The sequence below is a fragment of the Cuculus canorus genome, chromosome 5, assembly GCF_017976375.1.
Source record: "Cuculus canorus isolate bCucCan1 chromosome 5, bCucCan1.pri, whole genome shotgun sequence".
NCBI classification, from domain to species: Eukaryota; Metazoa; Chordata; class Aves; order Cuculiformes; family Cuculidae; genus Cuculus; species Cuculus canorus.
In genome coordinates, this window is record NC_071405.1 from 11,600,960 (window position 1) to 11,622,645 (window position 21,686).

Genomic DNA, 21,686 nt, shown 5'->3' on the forward strand with positions numbered 1-21,686 from the left:
CATATTCTCCCAGATATATTTGCTTCAGATTTTGTAAGTAAATATTTTGATAGAGTTGAGACTGATTAAAAACTCCCAAAAAACCTCTACTAATGCAAGGTTTGGTAAGTAAAGGTAAGAGAAAAATTAGTTAAAGGGTTAATAAAATTTTAAATATTCCCAGTTTTACCTAGCAGTTCCATAAAGTCGTATCACACTTAAATAAAACTACTGCGAGGATTTTCTTTTTCTCAAAAGATATGGATAAAAAAATACTACTGGAAGACAGTTTAAACCGCTTTATATATAGAATTATTATCTTATAAATCCACAGGTCTTCAGAAGCGTCAGTACTTCTGAATAGACTCCAGCTGAGCCTGTTCTGTTTCAATAAATATCCCCAAATCCAATAATTTTTTTCTATTATGCACTAAACAAGTTTTAGAAGCCTTAAACCCAAATTTTAAACTACTGTCAGGGCGGTTATTTATGAATATTCAGCATGCTGCATTGTCAGCTAGAACTTGCAAGGACTTCAGTTAAAATTTAGCTCATTGCTTTAACACAGAACATGTAAGCTGATTCTATTGAGTGTAAAGCATTAATCAGGATGAAAGATGCGTGAAATATTACAGCTTACTTCAGGATAGACTAAATATATGCCTGTTTTATAAGTAATTAATGAAACAGCAAAAATCCAAGGCTGTTTCCTGGCTATTTTTCCCTTCCTTTTTTATATTAATACTATCATTGCTGACATCGCAATCACAACAACAATTTAACGTGCTTGTAAAGTAGTTCTAGATGGACAAGTAAAGGTAATTGCCCATCATTTCACAGAAGAATACTGAAAATTCCTGAATATCTGCCATACTCCACTACCATGCAGCAGGGAAGGGGAAAATAAAATGCAAGCAAACCCACCATTCTCTATAATTTATTTTTTGACAATGCAAAGAACATCTTTTTATAGTAATTATTGAGAAGACTGACTATGAGCACCTAAACACAAATATTAATCTTTATGGTACCAACAACTGTATTAGGAGCCTGGAATAGATATTAAATTGGAATTTTGGGAAAACAAACTATAATAGATCAGATTCAAGAAAACAAAATTACACTCATGCAACTAAAAAATATTTTAAAAATATCCCTTCTAAAACTCAAAGTTTTTAAGTTTCATTATGTTAAAAAATAGGGAGAAGGGATTTAACAGTGAAACTTTGCACTCTGCATAAAACATAAATTTCATTTTTAATACTATTAGAATAACAGGCCTTTTTTCCAAATGTATGCAAGAGAATTCAGAAGCCTGAGCAGCGGCACTTAAATGGTAAACTAGTCTAGCTCAAAAAAACTAATGCAGATTAAACCATATAAACCACAGATGGATTAACCTGACATTGAAAATCTTTACCCCTTTATAAACAGAGACATTTAGTACCACGCATTCTGCTGAAAGACACAGAAGTTAAATATTAAAGTAACAGCATGAGCTAATGAAGCTTCTTCTATTTTGCAAGCATAGGGAGCTGGAAGTTTTCCCTCTACTCTGCACTACACCTGCTCCAATTTAAAACTGATTATACTTCAAGGGGCACATGCTTGTGTGTCCACATGTACAAGCAGGCATCCCCAAAACATGGTAAACACACATATCAAACAACTATTATTATTAATTTAACAGCATTAAACAAAGCCTGACTAGAAAGGCTTGTAGGATCGTTAGGAATCATTTATATATCCAATAAAGCATTAGAGTATTACAAAGGGCTTTTTATACTGCACACACCAGAAGACTCACCTCTCGCTCTAACATTAATCCTTCTGCTCTCAAATTCTTCTCAAACGTGCTTCTTTTTTCTACCTGCAGACTTGACTTTTTGTAGACCAAGATGTAATCAATGCGCTTTTTACCATCTTTGAAGAAGAGCCCCGATGACGCCATGCCATCAGTCTGGAGAAGATAAAATAAAAATACACTAAATGTGGCATTCATAAAGATGAAGAGCCTTATCACAAATTCTGTGTAACACAACACTTCCTAAAGCATAAGTACATAGAATCACCAGGTGGGAAAAGACCTCTTCGATCATCGTGTCCAACCATTCCTATCTGCCACTAAATCATGCTCCCGAGCACATCCACATATCCATAAGATGAATGTACAAAAAGCAAATCACAACAACAGGCAGTCCATACGCATCGGTTGCTCAGGATTTCAAATTAATTAGTACAAAATAAAATCGCTCACAAACCCCATATTCTAGCTATTTCTTTCAGCTGTGGAAAAAACTTAAAACTATTGCATGGTATATAGATATGAAATTCTACTAAACCTTACTTTCCAGTAGGAAATAATAATTAAAGACAAGTAAATTAAACCAAGTTTCCCAGCTTTGTACCTGTGCAAATTTTATAGAACAAGCTATACTTTCTCCAAAAGAGAAATAAACCTAAAAATTTTAAAAAGAAGTGCTATCGATTGGAATGCCTCGCTGGATATTCCTGTTGAAATGCTTTTTCAATGTCACATTAGCAATGTTTAAATCTTGTCTAGTTCCTTCTCACCATGCTTGTAAACATCAGTGATTCTCTGACCTTGATATGGAAAACCCTGCTTTACATGCTGGTGAAAGCTATTTTTGTATTCTGTGTTTTGCATGATTCAGAGCAGACAGTAACTACATCAACTGCTGTCAGACTATGAAAGACTTTGAAATCTGGAAAGGTAAACTGAGAAACTATCATCATCTTCCGGAGAATGCAACACTCCTTTTCAAAAATACTGTCCAGAGCAAGTATGTTAGTTTGAAGATAAATAACACCCATATGTATGGGACCAGAAGTCTTTGAATAATGGATCTGTTTCAGATTCATCAGTACCAAACAGAATTATGTGGGGACCATGTTCAATAAAGAATGAGCTCTGCCAATAAGAGACAAAAATTTTCCATCTGCTCATCTCAGACCACTTTCAGAGGAGTACTGTCACAGGTTGAGATGCGCAACACTGAAGCCACTTATCACAGCTGTGCAGTGAACCCAACCTACACTCTATTGATTTTGGGACTGATTCACTTTAATGCTACCTGCACTTTGCCAGGTTCACTTTAGTGTAATGCTCAAGCAATATTGTCCACCTATATTAGCAGCGATATGTGTGCTAGTAAAAGAATTCATCTGGTGATTTAGGTGCTTTTTCAGGCGCTCTGAAGGAGCTCCATAATGTCTAAGCAGAATAGGGAGTGGTAATTTCAACTAAAGGTATGAGTCAAGGTATATTGGCTACTATCTAGACCTCACACAATGAATCAGTCTTTTACTACAGCAGGTGCTCAGGCAAAAGTAAATTTATTAATCTGCTATTTTGGACCAATAAATCTCTGATTCATTCTTTCATCTTCTTCTCAACACAGTGGAGGAGAAAAGCATCAGAAGAAATATTTTGGGCAAAGCCCTTACTTTCTTCCCTTTTTCAGATTTCCTGTTTCACTTGGAAAATTTGCACAAAAAAGAACCAGTCAATATTCTCCTCTCCAATCCACTTCATCCTCTCCACCTTCTTAGCTTGCCAGATTTTCTGAAATAGTATCCACCTGATCAGCTTTTTCCTACATTTACATTCATATGATAACTTATTTAAGTTAGATTTGAGAAATTGCTTTCAGACTATTGTTATATAACTCAGCTTGCAAACACAAATTTTAACTTCACCTTGTTCTTCCCAAGTCTTTAAATACAAGAGCTTTAAATCTTCTTATTCATGTACTGAGGCTGTAAAGCACTTCTTCACCCAACAGTAACCCTGTTCATAACACAGAATCATAATACTCTGGTTTGCATCAGAGTAAAATATTACCTAAGGTTTTGCCACTCTTTGCCATCATTTTGCAATTGGTTCATAGCCTGTGATTATTATAACAAATAACATGACACAGTGCTTTGAAGTCTAAAACTGTAAAATTCAAAACACTGACATTATCATTCAACTGATGTTTACAGTTTACATAAAAAAAACCCAACTGATTAATTTAATCCAGAAAAAAGAAGCACTCAAGCAAAAAAAGTGAAACATAAGTAAACTGCAAATATTTAGCAAAGATGTAAAATAAAGAGTTTACATTTGTTAAATTATGTTGGCATTATTTTATACAACAAAATAGTATAGACAACTGAGATCTCAAACTGTGAAGCTTTAGGCTTTACTTAAACCTATTTGATTCACCAACTTGATGTCTACATAAATGCTTGTCATTATTGACTCTTGGTACATCAAATCTAACATGAAAGAAATTGTCTAACATGTTTGTTTCACGAATAAGGTTTTCATTACCATTATCTAACATATAAATACTAAACGAAGAGTAGGGAACAAGGACTTTAATAATTCTATTATTTGCTTTACAGTTTCCTGAAATTTGCCACCAATGGCAATGAAAATGAGCATAATATCTATCTATTTTATACATATATGCACATAAACACAGAGACTGGTATCTCGTTATTTTAACATCATCTGTTAGTAGTTTGCTGATGATGCACTATGTAAGTTGCTTTAGAATATATCTAAAAAATAGTTTTAAAATAGTTTCATCTAATCATAGTTATAAATACAACATCAATGAAATCACAACACCAGTGCTAATCTGGCAGAATGCACAGAGAACGTGGGACTCAGCTAGAGCAGGTTATTCTGACCCAAGGTCAGGGAGAATCTTCTACACTGGAGTGTACCTCGAGCATTGATAAGTCTGTGTTTCAATTTCTGACCTCAACAACTCTCGTTTATTTAATGAAGAGAATATAAGCAAGTTTCATATTTATATTAATTTACAAAGAACATCTCAATGCTCAGCCAAAATCAAAACGAGGAGTACTCACTTACCTATGTGCTGACTGATACAGCACACAAGAATTAAACCCCCACAGCACATATGCTTATTTTGCCTCTACAGCAGACAGGATGAAGTTCAACTTTCCTCCATGTGGGTGGTGTAATTTGGATTTAGATTTGTAAAATTATGCAAAGAAAAGTAAATATACCAACAGACCAGCACCTGTGATTCAAAAGACTGATGGATGTACACAGCTGGGCCTCAGGATTCTGCTTTCACAATTTGCACCCTAAATTTGCTTGAATTTCTCTCCCTAAAACACTTTTATTTCAAGGTAATGATGTTTAGAACATAAATAGTTCCCTCCCTAAGGCAGCTTGTGAAATCAGATGGCTAAATGTGCTAGAGAAAATACTTTTGATAAACTCTTATCAACAATGAAGCAACATATTAGAGAGATTTACTCAAACATCTTGGGTTTTTCCCCAGAGAAAGGAAGGGAAGATACCACCAGTGGGAAAAGTGATGCTGCTACTGAAAACGGAAGCACTGAGTCCCAACATCACCAATCCCTAATAGCATCACCTCACCATAGTATTGTTTAGAGACAAAGACATAGGGAAAAGTTGTAGCACCACAAAACAGTTGAGGAAGAATGAAAGACAAGTAAACAGACTGAAATGCATTTCATTCCTCATGAAAACATGTTCACCGACATACTGCTCACACAAAAAACTTTTGTAGAAACACCACCATAAATTTTATTGGCATGGAGTCTTACAGTCCAAACAGGACTGTATAGAATGCCCCACAAAATATAAAATTACTTTGTACCCTTGCAAGGAAAATCAGCTTGGAATGGAGGATAAGTGGAGGGCAACAAAGCTTACAATACAGTGCACACTAGTTATCATAGATGGGGTAAGCAAAAGCAGTTTTCTACATCTCTTCATGTCTTGATTTTTAAGAGACGCTTCAGAAATAATAACAGATGAATTCAGGGCTATTTAATAATGTATAAGACATAAGTAGCCATGGAAACAATTCGAAGAACTAGGGCAGGAATTCTGACAGAGGTAACGTCTGATGTGTGAAATTCTTGGGCATAGCAGCTACTTAAAGCTTCAAAATCCACACGAATAGCTTTCCTGTTCTAACTCTGAGTAGAATGGTTATTTCTTATATAAGACAATTTTTTTTCCAATATAATTCATAATTGTTCTTAGAACTTCATAAGATGCTACTATGTACAGTGATTACTGGCTGACTCACGAAAATCACATCGTGTATTTTGATTATTAATTCTCCTTAATATTGTTGGCATGAACCTTGCATTAACATCTTTACTAATATTCACACTGAAGGATGCCACCATTGCAGTGGTTAATGTCTACATTTAGAACTTACGACTCAACTCTTACCTTCAGGTATTTTCTAGAAATAAATACATTTCTGACGCTAACTACAATGGGCTTATTTCCATGAACAAAAGTAAGAAACCTAATTAACACTTGCTTTGTTTCAGGATACTTAAAAATCAAACTCAGGACTCCAACAAGGCTACAGACTTCATAAATTACATAGAATTCGCTGAAGAAATATTTTAAAATATTTTAGGCTACAGCAATGCATGTAAATAAAATAATTGAAGACTCAGTTTCTACATTTTAAAAATCATACTCTGCTTAAGAATACTCTAAGGTGTGTTTTATGAGAAATTTTCTAAGCACACAAATAAGTTAGCAACCATCCCAGAGCCAGATTTACTATAATTATCCTTTCAATTACTTAATTAAAAAAATATAAATTAATTTTAAATGTATACTGCTTGGGTTGTTTTTCTTTCTTTTGCAAAACAACCACAGGTGGAACAACGTAGGAAATAAAATTCGGAACATATTTGCAAGTGCAAAGATATCTAAACTATCTTGGGCATCAGACACAACACAGCCTAGTGATCACTACAGGCTCCCGTAATTACCCATGCCAATGTATTTCTGGGTATACAACACTTTATTGTGCAGAACCTCTGTTTTCTGAACAGAGAGAAAGATTTCCAGAAAAATCTGACCTTCCTAATAGAATTGCATTTTGACTTTTTAGGAGTAAACTATAGAATTTGTAATGATTTAAATTCTTCACAGAGGGTATTTTTTTTCCATTTTTGTTTTATTCAGGCTTACAGAGTAAGCATGAAACACACAGTTAGATATTCCATGAAATTTTACTTCAGTAAAGGAGTAGGTTTAAGTGATCTTATCCAAAATTTTGAAAGGAATTCTGTTCAATGCTATTGTACCAGTAGGCAGCAATGGAGGATGCTCGGTAATAGGAAGAGGCTTCTCATTTTTAATACTTAACCACCTATAGTTGCTCTTTTAGGTCTCATAGAAAAGCCTTAATAAGGAGCATACTGACACACTGAAAACTGTTCCTTACAAGTTTATTTTTTAAAACGTTCATCTTTATGATAAAATCACTTACTACTGTCCCTGCCTTTCACGAAACACGTCATTTTTCCTTTCTAAACAAAACCATAAGCATAAACATGAAATTAACTTCTCCATGTCATTCTGTTCTGGGATAATGACTTCATTCGTTATCATTCCTTATAAACTTTATTTACTTTTGTGCTATTGGACTGCATTTGTGGACTAGTCCTTATCTATGAGACTTTCTACTATGTTCCTTTCCAGTGCACTGTTGTCAGCTGACATCATCTTGTTCTCCTACATACACTAAAATGTTTTTATTGCCAAACCTTCTCTTTCCACACGTCTGACTTGCACTGCACACAGAAGCAGGATTATGAGTGAAACCACATACTTGAAACTAGTGATTAGAACATACAGCACAAATCGGTGCAGCTCTGAAAGTTGTGGATTTAAACATTAAAAAGTTAAACCAGAAAATAATTCCTGCAAAAGTATGGAAAATAAAGTATCAAAACTGAAAACCACCGTTATTCTGCAGATATTACATTTAATTTATTCCATTTTTCAAAACCACCATGAAATTCTGTGGGCGAAATATTTATTTTGTGGGCAAGTGAGGAAGAGATATGTTCAAAAAGACAAAGAATGCAATAAAATGCGTAAACAATGATTTTCAGACGTTCATGGGTAGACTTATCCTTTAATAATCACTGCAATAATCTGCAGTGAGCATACTGAGTTTTGGTCAAATTTTAAATGAATTTTCAGTAATATGTCCAGCTCATTAGATACAATTCTGCATGTTTTGGCCAATTGCTTATTCAAGCTATTATTTAAAATTCCTTACAAGTTATGCAACATTTCCAGAGGTTGAAAGTGAAATCGTTTCAGATCCTATCCAACACAAAGCTTGTCTGGACATGCAGTATTACAGTGGATATCAGTGGGTACCAGAAAAAGGCAGTAAGTTAGGCTACTGTACAGAAAGTATTTCTTTACAGTTTCTGAACCCCTAGTGATAATAAGTGAACTTTGTTCTTAAAATTTTTTCTTTACCTGGCCAGATAACAAAATACATTACCTAGACTAAAAATTCATCTGTTAAAAATTCATCAGACCAAAGAGAGTAACAGTAATGTAATGAATGAAAAGATATGCAAGTGTAATTTCTCAAATATTCTCTGTCTTGCCATTATACATGTGAGGATAATTGGTACAGAGAAGAATTCACTGCTATTGACTTTGCTGCTTCTCTGGACAAATGTTGCCTTCCATTCAAGTGATAAAGTCTGTTTAAGCCTGCTTTTCCTTTCTTGGTGAAACTAGAACATTTCAAATATCAACTTCCCAGTTAGGGACCTTCTAGTTTTCTATATTTCCTTTGCAATAGCAGACACCACTCATTCCATGCTTTGCACAGCAGCCACTTGTTGGCATCATTCCTCTGCATGACATCCCTTGGCAGAATCACATACATGAAGTCACAGTTTCTACACAACGCCAACAGCGGTTGCTACTGAAACGATGGCAGAGATGGATACTGAAGATAGTTTTTTTAAATGTATCTGAACAAGTCACAATTTTTCAGTATGAATTCTGTAGATTCTGAAATTATACCAGACTACACTAAAGGAGATTATAAATCATGATCATGAAAACCAGAAAAGTAGATGAGTATCAAGATGAGTATTGACATCCAGATGCTATATCAAAATTATCTGATGTTTCTAAAGCTTTAATACTGCAGTAATACAAATCAGATTTATGGAAAGTGAAACATCATATATGTGATCTGAAACACTGAACAATTCCTAAGAAAATGTGTATTGGCTTTCATCATGTCAGCAAGATAAGGTTGTTATTGCTGAACCATTCAAGTAGCTCATGATTGACACAGGTAATAGTATCAAGCATGAATTACAAATAACTTTTTTGGGCAATTTTTCCCAGAGTCTCTCACATGTAAAACAACCCTTCCAAAAGAAGTGTAAATTAGAATGATTAACAAGCTGAGAAGAAAAGGATATGCTTTTATCCTGCTTTGCCAATGTTTCACATTTTCATTCTTTGTTCAGACTGAGGAGACTTTTTTTTATCATGATATATCAGTTTCTTTTCCAAAAATATGAGCGTACTTACCAGCTGTAAAGCTGTAGAGCAGTCTTCTGTGCTTTCAACAGTCTCAAAAAGAATTAGAAGCTTCCTTTTGGTAGTTTTATATCCGTTTTAGGAAGAAGTTGCTCTTAGACTTCTTCCACTAATTGCCACAAAGCTTGGTGGACTAACACAAAGGCAAAACAGTAACCTTCTTTTCTAATAGACGACTAAACTAAATCCCCTCTGCCCTTTTCCTGTGGAGGCAGGCAAACAGTAAACAGGGAGAGAATCCTGCTTGGTTGCCTCATATGCAAAACCAGTATAAAAGCAGAAGGAAGTTTCCAAAGTAATTGCTGTGATAAAAGGAGATGTCAAGGCTAAAAGCCAGATGTGGCTTCAGAAGACTATTTTTAAAATGCTGAAGCACTTTGTTCAGTAGGTCAGGACATGCAAAGAACGAGATATAAAAAGTGTATTTTCATTGCAACTTTATACAAATACAAGCCTCCTCTTTAAACTTTAAAAGAAAGTTAGCAGAGTGGCTGCCTCTGAACTTTGTATCAGTCTTGAATGCAGGCCTGTGAGAAAACACAGCTAGCGGTCATCTTATATTTTACATGAAAATACAAAACTTACTTTCCTTTAGCATAATGAAATGCCTGTTACTAGATAGACATTACTTGGTAATAGGTTGTTTTTGGTAGCATTCTTACCTGCTCTTAAATATACTTATTTCCCTATTACATAGTATAAATTATGCATATTCTGCCTTATTTTTCCTGTCTTTTAGGCCACTTTTAACATAAAAGGCTTTTTCTGCCTAATCAATAAAATCACACAAGACTATCCATTGTTATTTCTGCCTTAATTCAGCCAGCCTTGCAGAAACAGACAAAAGAATACATGAATACAAAACATTCTTATTGCAATGGTTTAGATTAAAATGTAATCCCTTCCTGTCAACACCAAAGTTTTATTTTCGTATCACAGATTTCCAATCTGTAAATGCAATTGCTGTAAACTTCTCTAAAAGTTATCAGACAGATATTACTATAAAGGCTTTTTCCCACAAGCATCCCATGAAATGAAGTCTCACAGATCACATCAACCTCATACCTGCGTTCCAGAAACTTGTACTAGTGATCATCAGTGCGACTGAGAGAACAAGCTTTACAGCAGTTACACGGCTCTTGTGAAACACTCATTCAATTCTAAAATCACAAAGTGCCACAGGCGTAACGCAGGAGAGAACCTTATAATGGCCTACTGGAGAGTGTATTGTATGTACAGCACAGAACCTTAAAATAATTTAAGCATTTCTAGATTTGTAGGATGGGACTTTTTATGTCCTTATAGACAAAAAATGAGAGAAAAGCTAGTTAAAAAATATGTCTTGCAGAATACACTACTTCCAATGCTTGAAGAAGAAAATTCTTCAGAAATTCTCCAGGTTAGGTCATTTGTCACACATTTACAAGCAGTCAGACGTAATGGAAAAGAGAACAAACGATCCCCCAGTCCAAAGTGAGAATAAAAAAATACATGTTTTGGACTGGAAATTTGTCATAATTCTTTGAGATGAACTGTTGTAGAAAACGCATTGTGATGGACACTGTGATTAGGAAATTACCAAGCAAGATAACATGTCATTTTTACCTGCTAAGATAGCTTTTCTAGTGCTTTAGTTGAGATTCCTGAAAATACTCCTACACTCTTCTATACATAAGTGAATTCTGTCTTTTATTCAGTGTGTCTGACTATCATTTGGATTCTGCTCAGAAGAAGAATCCTACACTTTAGGTCACTCTCAACTGATCATTTGCTATGTGAATTTAGCTCCCCTAACTTCTTGAGGCCTCCCAGCTGACATGAATTTCACTCCATGCTGGGAATCCTATGTCTTAAAAAGTGTGCAATGTAATTTTTTTTGAAAGAAGGCTACTGCCTTTTAGATGACTCACTAGAAATCATTAGAATCCTTGATTCTATATAGTTTTGGTCACTTTTGGTGCAGTTAATTCCTTCCACTGATTCTGTAGATCAAACTATAATAGCAGTCACTCAAATCTCTTATCATTTAAGCCACAACTTATCTAATCTCTTCAAAATATTTAAGCACATTCTGAAAATCAATACAATTTAAGAAAGTTTTGTGATGATTACCTTCAAAGATGATTTAGTCCGAGGTTCTGTTTTCTGTCTGGTAAGCTTGTTTTGAATAAGCAAGGACTGATCTGTACGAGTATCATAGTTTCCATGTTCTGAATCATCCGTATATGTGTCTTTGTCCTTTCCTATGTTTGAAGGAAAAAGAGAACAGTGGGCTCATTTTAGGTTACAGTGTAGAGAAGCTAACAGTATCATCACAGCCACAGTTGAATATTCCTTTTCAGTACCCACCTTTCAATAACTTATATTCCATCCTTTCATGCAAAAATTTTTAACTTGAAATTTTCTCACGTTTATCTTAAATTAGAAGTGACTTTTATTTTTAGTAAGGGGCCTACAGGAAGTTTTTCCTATTACCATTCAAATCAAAAGAGCCCACAACACTCTTCACAGCAGTTTTAAATAAAATACAAAGCAATATAAAGGAAATATTCAAATGCTTTTCTGCTTGACTCACAATTGTTGAGAATCAAAATGTGCTATCAAATCGGCAGGTGCATCTTGGAGATTAGTAAAAGTTCATGTTTTAAATTTAAACACGCAATGAAAACGCCCAATTTCCCTACACAGAGGCTGCTCATTATTAGATACAGTATTTGAAAATCTGCATATTCAGGTATTACAGTAACCACTTCAGAACATATTTTAAGAGGTGTACCTGGTAGTACCAGAAGATGGCTGATACCATGAAGAAAGTTTTCCTTTTTAATTGGATTTGTTTTTAGTTGTCCAACAAATGCTTTTATAAAAACTTACTTGAGTATCCTAAGACAGCTGCAGGTGACTGAGGACCTTTCTCAAAGCTTGTAAGACCCATTTTCACAGATGTAATTTCCTCCCGCATCATCACTGCAGGCCAGTTAGAAGGACTTAAGTCTATGAGTGATTCTACATCCTCGATCAGATGGGAGACTTCTTTCCAGACATTTAATATCCTGGCACATTCCCCATCAAAAAATCATGACTATAATTACTATGTATACCCAGCAGGAGTAAAAGGAATATGAATGCCTTGTACAATGCTGGACCATATAAATTCTAACAAGTGTTGGAAAATGGTTAGTCTTTACAACAAAACTTTAAAGATTAAAAAGATGGAATGATTATTCCCACATAATTATATCTTAGACAAACAGGAAAGAGAAACATATTCAGACAAAAAAGTTGCCCACAAATCCTGAGCCAAGTTCTCATCCCAGCTTTCAAATCAACATGGGAAAAGTCAGGGAAACTAGGAGCAGCACTTAGCCCAGTAATTCTAAATCCTAAATAGAAGCCAATAAACAAGTCATGGTTGCTGTGGGAACCACAATCTTGAATTTCCTGAATTTCCTGAATTTTATATTCATAAAAGCTCATCTTCAACAACAAAGTATTTTTCATTAAGTTATTCAGCTAAATTCTCCGCAGTAAGTACTACAGAAAGAAAAATAACCACAATTATCTCATGTAGCCTAGACATTTCTGAGATGGAATATTAAACTGGAACATTTACCAAGAGCTGTTTTTTCAGCAATTTAGTGGCTTACATAATGATTACACAAAATGAGTCCTCGGTGGTTTCTGATACTAATATTAACCTCCATAAATCTGCGAAGGGATTTCTTAATGTATGAAATAGCCCGTTTTAATTGCTAGAGCACCTAACTCAGAGATTTTATTTATTTTAAACAAACAGCGTTTCAATCTAATATACTGTTACTGTTGTAAAATGGAGTGAATGTAGTAAAAAGACTGTCTAGAAGGTTTCACATAGTAGGTATACAAAGAAGGAAATGGGATACCTCAGCAAATTTGAGAATTTGACTCACACCCAGATGTGATGAGGTCTCAGCTTTACTTAAGATTTAGCTCTTAGCTTAAGAGTGTTGTAATAGAAGCCAGCAAAATGAAATGAAGATACACGACTATGAAACCTAAACTTCTGCATCTAGATAGGTCATCTAAGCTGAAAGACAGACTCTACTTTCATTAAAAAGTCTCTTTTTAAAAGTGAAGTTGCAGAGGATATTATGAGTATACCTAATACTCAAAAAAATCCTTTGCAAAAGTACATCATGTTTTAATTCAAAAGTATGAAATGAGTCTTCCCTCAGTGATCAACATACTTTTACCATTTTTAGGTTTTCAAAGACACAGCTTTTAAATTGTACTATATATTTCCTGGAAAAAAAAAAAAAAAAGATTACCTTCCATTTAGAGATACCTGCTATTTTGTCTGGAATGTAGTCAAAAAAGGGTTTAGCAACAAAATAATTCCCTAAAAAAAGAATTTTAGAATTAAAAAGTTACATTTCTTATACAAAATTTAACTTGCTATTGTACCTTTCAGTAGTTGATGATTTATGTACCTAAGCACCGTCCCACAAAGTAATTCTCTCAACACAATAAAAAGTAGACAAACAAAGATTAAAACATAGCATCCAAACATTGCACTTGAAAAAGCATTTGTTACAGCAGCCTGAGGAAAGGCCAGACACAGAGCATACAATCCATATTTTAAAAGTATATCCCAAAGTGTGCATTTTTCTTAACATTCACGCAATTTTAGACAGTAATGTCAACAAAACACCTGAACTATGCTTTGTATATACTTTGAATAGACCAGCCGCCGCCTTTACCTCTTCAGCAGCGGATCTTAAATCAGTATCTTTAATGTAAATAGGGATACTTAAAAGTCCAATGGATTGTGTCATATTTCTATACCAGAACATGTTAGAAAGAACAATTGCAATTGCTTTGGGAGGCTCATTTTGTTTCTTAAGGTTAACTTGCTGCAAATTTCTTGTGATTGGATCTAAATTTTTTTAAGACTACCGAATGAGATATGTTGCGTTTAGAAAAACATCTTGAGAGAATAAGACAGAAATGAAATGCCACTAATAGCATTGTCTATGTTTTTGTATTCTTCTATGACCAGGTGCTTTTTCTGTAACAAGGTATCCACCACTCTTCTTAAAAAGGGGAGTTACTGTTCTGTAATTTTCCCACCCAAAAGGCCAAAATGACACTTCTCTAAAGATAAACTTAGATGAATTAAATCTATTTGAGCTTGATCCTTCCAAGTCTCACTACAATGTAATACAGAGTGACTTAACTCCTTGAGCCCTTCTTCAATAACATCAGTTTTTAAACTTCCATGGCATTATTATGTAAAGTTTTTCTATAAAGGAACATTATTTTCTGCCATCCTTACCCCAAAAAATTCTATTATTTGTTTTTGCATTTTAAGTGGCATTTTGGATTGCCACAAGTCAAAAAAAAGAGAGCACCTCGGAATGTCATAGCTTGAGTTCTACTACCCAAGGATGTTTTCAATCTAACATCCAAAATCAATGATACGGACTTCCAGACTTTCTCTTTGACTTGTGTTATAAGTAACCATCTTTAAATCCAAACACGGAGCCTTTATTTGGCTGCAGCTCCACAAAACGTCATGGGAAAAGCTTGGCTGCCTCAAGCTCTTTTCCTCTGCACTGTGGGAAAGCTACTGTTTACTTCCTTTTTTATTTCCCATCATGCTTTTCCTGGCCTACGACAACTCATTTGGTTGTTATTGTCAAGAACAACTGCCAGCTCTCCCTGCTCTTGTAGTTCTTGGATGTGGTCTAATACCAACCAGCATAACTACCCTACTTGACATTTGTAGCGGGAGGGTGTACACAAGAAGCCACAGGAGTTCGAAAAAACAACAAATCCATTTCATATTGCTCTAGAAGCCATAGGCGCTTACACTATTCAACAGAAAGAGGGTCTTTAACAGATGTCAGATCAATGCCTGCCTCTCCACCATTAATAAATGTCATGCCACCCGTGCTTCGCAGGGCGCATCTGAAAGGCACGAGCCAGGAGTGTCTCATTTGTATGTGCTGTGGCACTTCCAAGTGCTCGCAATTCTTCTTCTTTTTTTTTTTTTTAATATTTTCTCTTTTCAGAGCTAAAAAATGTTGATCCGCTTCTCAGCTGTAGGTCTAATCACTAAAATGCTGCTTTACTAATGGCCAATAATCAATATTTGTACGTCGAAATATATCAGCTGAGCAGATATGGTGTATTAGCTTTCTGTTAATCTACACCTACACTTCAGTAAGTTATTAGCATGAACAGTAATTTCCAAAACTACCTAGAGACCTTTCAGTCAATGTAAAAATCTGGCAAAGTTGCAGAGAGTGTGATACTTGTTTATGAAACATTTTTCCATTTCTCCTTTACTGAAGGATGAAATAAACAAAACCCAAACCTTAAAAAATATTCTACCTTGTTGAGGAGACTATTGGCTAAAGGCAGCCCTGTTACATCAATGTTAAAGTAAATGGCAGATCTAGAGTTATCTGAAAAACTTTGAAACTCCAAACATTGAGAGATATAAACAAAAAAGGAAAAAAAAATAAAATAGGAGGATGGGATTTGTCTATGCTCATATCCTCAAAGCGACAAGAACATCTAAAGGATATCTGCCTTCATTCTTAACTCCTCTCTTTTTTCATTTTTGAGCTCTTGGTAAGATTAATTTTTTTTTCCAGGCCTGTTCAGGAAAAATATTGTTGCTAATGCAAATAGAATATGCGTGACCCTTTACACGACCTCTTTATGTGAGTTTTCAGAGTACTTGCTAAAAGAAGGAAAAAGATTTAAATATTAATCCTACAAAATCTTGTACTTAAAAGACTATGGACTTGCAGAACTGAGTAAACAACTATATGGAATAACTATAATGCATTTTTAAGCAATTAGTATAGCAAATAATATCCTGCTGATATATTTCACTTACTCAGTTACATTAATTAAAACTTCTGTGGTAGCTGAGAGCTTTTTGAACTGCTGTCACATAAAAAGTTTTATTTAAATAATCATTAAAGTTATATATACAATTTGCAAGCCCCAAGTGACCTGTTACAGGAAGAAAAATTAATACCGTATTATGACTTCAAGTAAACAAAAGAAAGGTTTCTGTATTAAACTTTTTAGCTTTCCCTAACACAGCAAAAATAAGATAGGAAAAAAAAGCTGTATTTTAAATAAAGGTAAGGATATTAAATCGGTAAAAGGGTGACAGTTTGTAATTCTAGAGGCAAAGACCATATCATATTTCAATGAAGTCAATGGGAAATTCAATATTCAATAAACCAAGGACTTTTCTTTAATTAGGCACATACTTAAATTGCATTAAGTATGTACTTATAATTGTTACCATACCTGAACTTAGTTCTAAGTAATGTGTACTGTCAGCTTGGATCCACACTTAGGAATAAAGTGATTTAAAAAAGACTCAAGCATTAATCGATAACAGTGGGTAACAGATCTCTTCATCCTGGCAGTGGCTTTGTTTTGCTATCTTGTAATACAGAGCCGTGATGAATAACTTCAGCCTTCTTGCATCACAAAAACCCATCTGCACTTCGTGACACAGAGTTTTGCTATGCTTGATGTATGGCAGTAAGATTTGCCCTAAGGGCACTTAGAGGATAAAATACCGGAGAGAATTTTATTTCTGGGAGTCTTTTACCTAACAAAGCAGAAACATTCAGTTTAGAAATGGATTTCTACATCACACTTCGCATCTTCACATTTGGGCCCTCTTAATTGCTTGGCTACCTTTCTTTTTATGCCAAAAGTGCATTTTAATTTTATGACAGAGGATAAAAAGCACTTATCGTGATTTCTCTGTAACATGCAATCTACTAATATATTTTAGATAACTGTAGTGTAGGACAGCAAATGTTTTTCAACTGAAATGTGGCATAGTAATGGAAAGGAAAATTAATATAAAAATTATTCCTAAATCGTTTCTGTTTCACAAACAGGATGATTCTTGATTCAATCCTTTGAGCCTTTTGACATTTAGAGATAGGCTTTGTAAAGCTTTAGTAAGAATGAGATTATTGGTCAAGAAATTAATCCCCTTTTGTCCTAATTTTAGTTCTAGAAACAACAAATAACCTGGAGAACTGTATCACCAGACACCTGGGTAAGTGGCACCGTGATGGATTTAAGTCTTCTTTCATTCTACTGTGTACCTGGAATACTATATTGTGCACATAATCTAAAAGGTTTTTAAGCTATCTGCGTACGAATATTTATGTAACAAAAACTACCTAACAGTCAAGCACAAGCTTTTCTTAACGTACAGTTTCTCATGAGCTTTCAGACTGAGGTAACCATTACAGGGAGTAGCTCTCATATTTAAAAAGAGGTTCAGGCAGGTATTATTGCTGTTTAGAGGAATTAAGATGGTGTACAGAAATGGTACAGGCAGATTAAATGCCTAAAGCACTTCCATATTTCAAACCTCAACATTAAGCTTTCCTGAGACTAGCCCTTACTACATTTCAGCGAGCACTATGCTCACACCAGATCACACAGCTTCTTCATCCATGCTGCCAGCTCTCAAGGCACAAGCCAGCTCTCATATGGGAGATAGATAATTCTCTCAAACACCAGGCATAGGAAAAACTGTCCTAACGCAGCTTTCCCGCCATGTCACAAGACAGTCAGAATATACATGACGGCTCTTACTTATGCAGGCATTACCTACAGACCACAAGCTACTGAAAAAATTATTCTAAAAGTCACAATGGAAATTGAAGCAGAAACTGAATCCAGTTTTCTTGAGTCATATCCTCCATGATCTTCCTCTCCCACCTTTTTAAACGAACATTGTACATATTGCACAGGTTATTCTGTCCATTTTGGTTTATCACATCACCTAATCAAAATTCACTTTCAAGCACGTCTGTAATCAAGCACAGAAAGAAGTTTTCATCATGCAGTTACCATGTTACTTTGTCAGATTGTTAATTTTCGTTTGGGTCTTTGTTGTGCAGTTCACTACACTGGAGCATGGCACATAAATAAGGGACATTCTTATATATGAGCTTTGCATCAACTGGATTCAGGATACATTCATAATAAATCCTAACTGTTACAGCAACATTATGAACTACAACATTCATGATCAAGTTCCTGCCTAAGAAGAAATTCATGTCATGCTAAGGAAGAAAAGTTACTACATATAAATCCCTCATAATTAACCTAATGCAGAAAAAAAAAAAAAAAGACTTGCAAAAACAATAAAAGAATTAGTGTTGTTTTATTTGCTTCTGAGTGTTGGTTTCATTTGCCAAATAACTTAAAATTAGATATTCACGATATCTAAATCCTGAGTGCCAATTTCTATTGATTATATTATTTATTACTCATTTTCCATATCTTATTAAATGAAATATTTCAGTCTAAAAGTGGAGGGCAGCCTCTGATGAACCTCTACCATTTCTGATGGTAGGATGTGCAGAAAGCTACTTGAATACTTACTTTTGTTAGAATGAGCAAACTGGATTTTTAAGTTAACAAGCAGACTATCACATTCACAAATCTTTGTCCTAGTCTAATTGCATTTCCTACATGGCCTAACTCCTCAAAATCTTCATGCCTTAGCTCTGTATGTGAGAAAGTGGAATTTTAAAGGCAGTAATCTGTATAATAATAAGAAATCCCTTTTGCAAATCTGGATCACGGTGTTTGTAAGTGAACATAGAAAAAGGCAGTCAAACCTGGTGACACTAATGATAGTAATTTTAACAATGGAAAGGTACCTAGCAAATAGAAAAAACATGTCATGTATCATTCCCAGTACCACCACTATCCTTCTGTTCCTTCTGCTAAACCAAAATGATGATGTGAGAAAAGATTAGGCCATTTACTGAAATATTACTTAATGGTTTTGTGAGTCATTGCACCCTATACAGTTATATTTCACCAGTATCATGCATTAGAAGAGAGTGTTTGTGTCAGTTATGGCAAGAAAAAACTTGTTCTTCTTAGAAAAAGGGAGTTATTACTGAAAAAAAGTAAAATAAATTCTCCTGCATATCACGGAAATTCCCTTCAACTAACCCAAACGTCATACATTTAAACTCAGTCAACTAATTTGTAAAGCATGTTCAAAACTCCCAAAAGGAATCTACTAATGACCTCCTGTGATTTTAATGGAGATTACCAAAGAAGATTTTTCAGTTGTTCATGGAGATAAAACTCTAGTGCAAATAGCCTTCATCAAAATTGCTTACAATCAAACTTCTTTTAGAATAGATGGCCAGCTAAATTTCTGATCATTCAAAGATAAGGTTCATTCCCTTTAAGTAAATAATGGTCTTTAAGGAAAAGAAAAGTGTCATTTTAAAAATTTATCAATTACTGTTTCATTATACATGCACACAGACACACCCCTGCAGCAGTGGATCAGCTCCTGGGTTAGCTAACTCATTCGTTAACCTTGCTGTAGCTGCAATTCTGTTAAGTTTTTAGAACTTAAAAAAAAAAAAAACCACCAAAAAACCCAAGAAAAAACCCAAAACAACAAGGAAAAAGAAAAAAAAAAAAGAAAAAAAAAAGAGAAGAGTTCTAGAGAAAAAACAAGTTTTTATTAACATGACTTTCCGTATGTAGTTATCTAGCAACCAGGAACTATTTTCCACTTAGTTTTTCCAGCTTCAACTATAGCCACAAGCTATTATTGGCAATTGCAATAAAGACCGAAATTCAGTCATTTAAGTTTAAGCTATGTAATTTAAATCCAGCTGGCACAATCAAAGTAATTACTGAGCATGTCTTTCAGGAGAAAAACAAAGCACAGTAAACCCAGAATGGAATATAAATATACACTACATATTTTTAAGCAAGTATCCTCAGACAGAAGAGTTTGAAAAGAGGTATAATGATGAATTCCCATTGAGAGCACGTATATACGTCAAATGTCTAAGTGTCATTAGCATGACTTTCAAATGCATTAAAAAACTGATTACACTGGAATTCAGCATCCAGGTTCTTGTGTAACACAAGTTTATATGTATCTACAAATACAACACAAACATTTTCATTTTTTTCTTCTATTTACCTCTTATAAGATCCTGACACTCAATTCTAAAAGAAGTATAAATTTTTTTTTTCTGTTTTGCTAAATTTATGTCTTTTAGGTATTTGTGACTATTGTATCAACACGAAAGAGTAGTCCAGCTAAGTCCTGTATCACTGGTATACTGGATTTGATACCCAAAATACCACAGTGAGACTTAACCTAACTGTCTCATCTCACAGAACCACCACTGCTGTGTTTGGCATCAAAGGTTATACCAGTTAGGCAGCAAACGCTTCTGCTGTCTCTATAAAAGTTGCTCTGAAATCTTTCCATTTCATAATAGAACAAAAACTACAGGCATCTTTCAGGAAAAACTTCAAGTATTACCTCAAGAAAAGTCTACAACTTAACGTTACGAAGTTGTTCTTTCCTTGTACAACTCCACAACTGGAACTTCAGTCTTGCACTTCTCTGACACACAGCTTCAGCAGCTGGGTAGCCGTTACTCTGTGGTGGTCTTCCCCGTGGTGATAAACCCTACCTTCTTCTAACCTTGTGTAAACACTCCTGAAGAAACTTGACAAATTGGAATGTTCCCATGAAAAAATTATTCATAAAATTCCCCCAAGTGTGTGGCTGTACAATTTGACTACTTGCAGCTAAATGAGTTGACAAAAATGAATGTGCCTTGTTGAGAACAAATGCACTGTGATTCGTTTTTCACTAAACACATTATATCAGCGAGCAGGCATCGTGGTCTCTTGGGGAAGTTCTTAGGTAAAAAGGCATTTTCTGAACAGTCAAAATCAGGAATCTTTCACACATCTGATGAATAACAATATTAAAAGAAGTTGCAGTGGACATAGGATTACTGCTCTTCGGTGAACTGGGAACTCTGATTTTAGTTTTATCTTTTGTGAACTCAAGTTACAAGAAATGAAAAAGGTCACTTAGACCAGAACTTTACAGTCTTCTATAAAGCAAGCATATAAGGGAAGAAAATGCTTTTTCAAGGAAGTAGTGGCAATAACTTGGTTTTGCTCTGGACTGAACATCAAATTCTGTAACCACGCTTTGAGAAGTGCAAGGCATAACGTCTTATTTTATGTCCAGATCCAAAAACAAATCCCCTGATCATAGCATTCACTGATGGGAATTTCCATGAAGCTTTGGCTAAGAATTGAGCATTGCAGCATGTCCAAAACCTCATAGTTCATGTTACACGTTACAGAAGCTCAATGCCTATTCCTTTGCTTGAATTTAATGATTCCTCAAATGGAGAACACAATCTACCATCTAAAAATGACAGGG

At 34.8% G+C, this 21,686-nt stretch overlaps 1 protein-coding gene across 3 annotated transcripts in view; it reads right to left on the reverse strand.

Moving 5' to 3' along the window:
• ANO3 (anoctamin 3) overlaps positions 1-21,686 on the reverse strand; it is a 191,336-nt gene that overhangs the window by 55,250 nt on the left and 114,400 nt on the right. For all 3 annotated transcript variants that reach the window (XM_054067765.1, XM_054067763.1, XM_054067764.1), the window contains exons 4-5: positions 11,516-11,646; positions 1,787-1,939 (exon numbers count right to left, since the gene is read on the reverse strand). In XM_054067765.1, the coding sequence (XP_053923740.1) occupies positions 1,787-1,939; positions 11,516-11,646 (284 nt within the window). The remainder of the gene's footprint in view (positions 1-1,786; positions 1,940-11,515; positions 11,647-21,686) is intronic.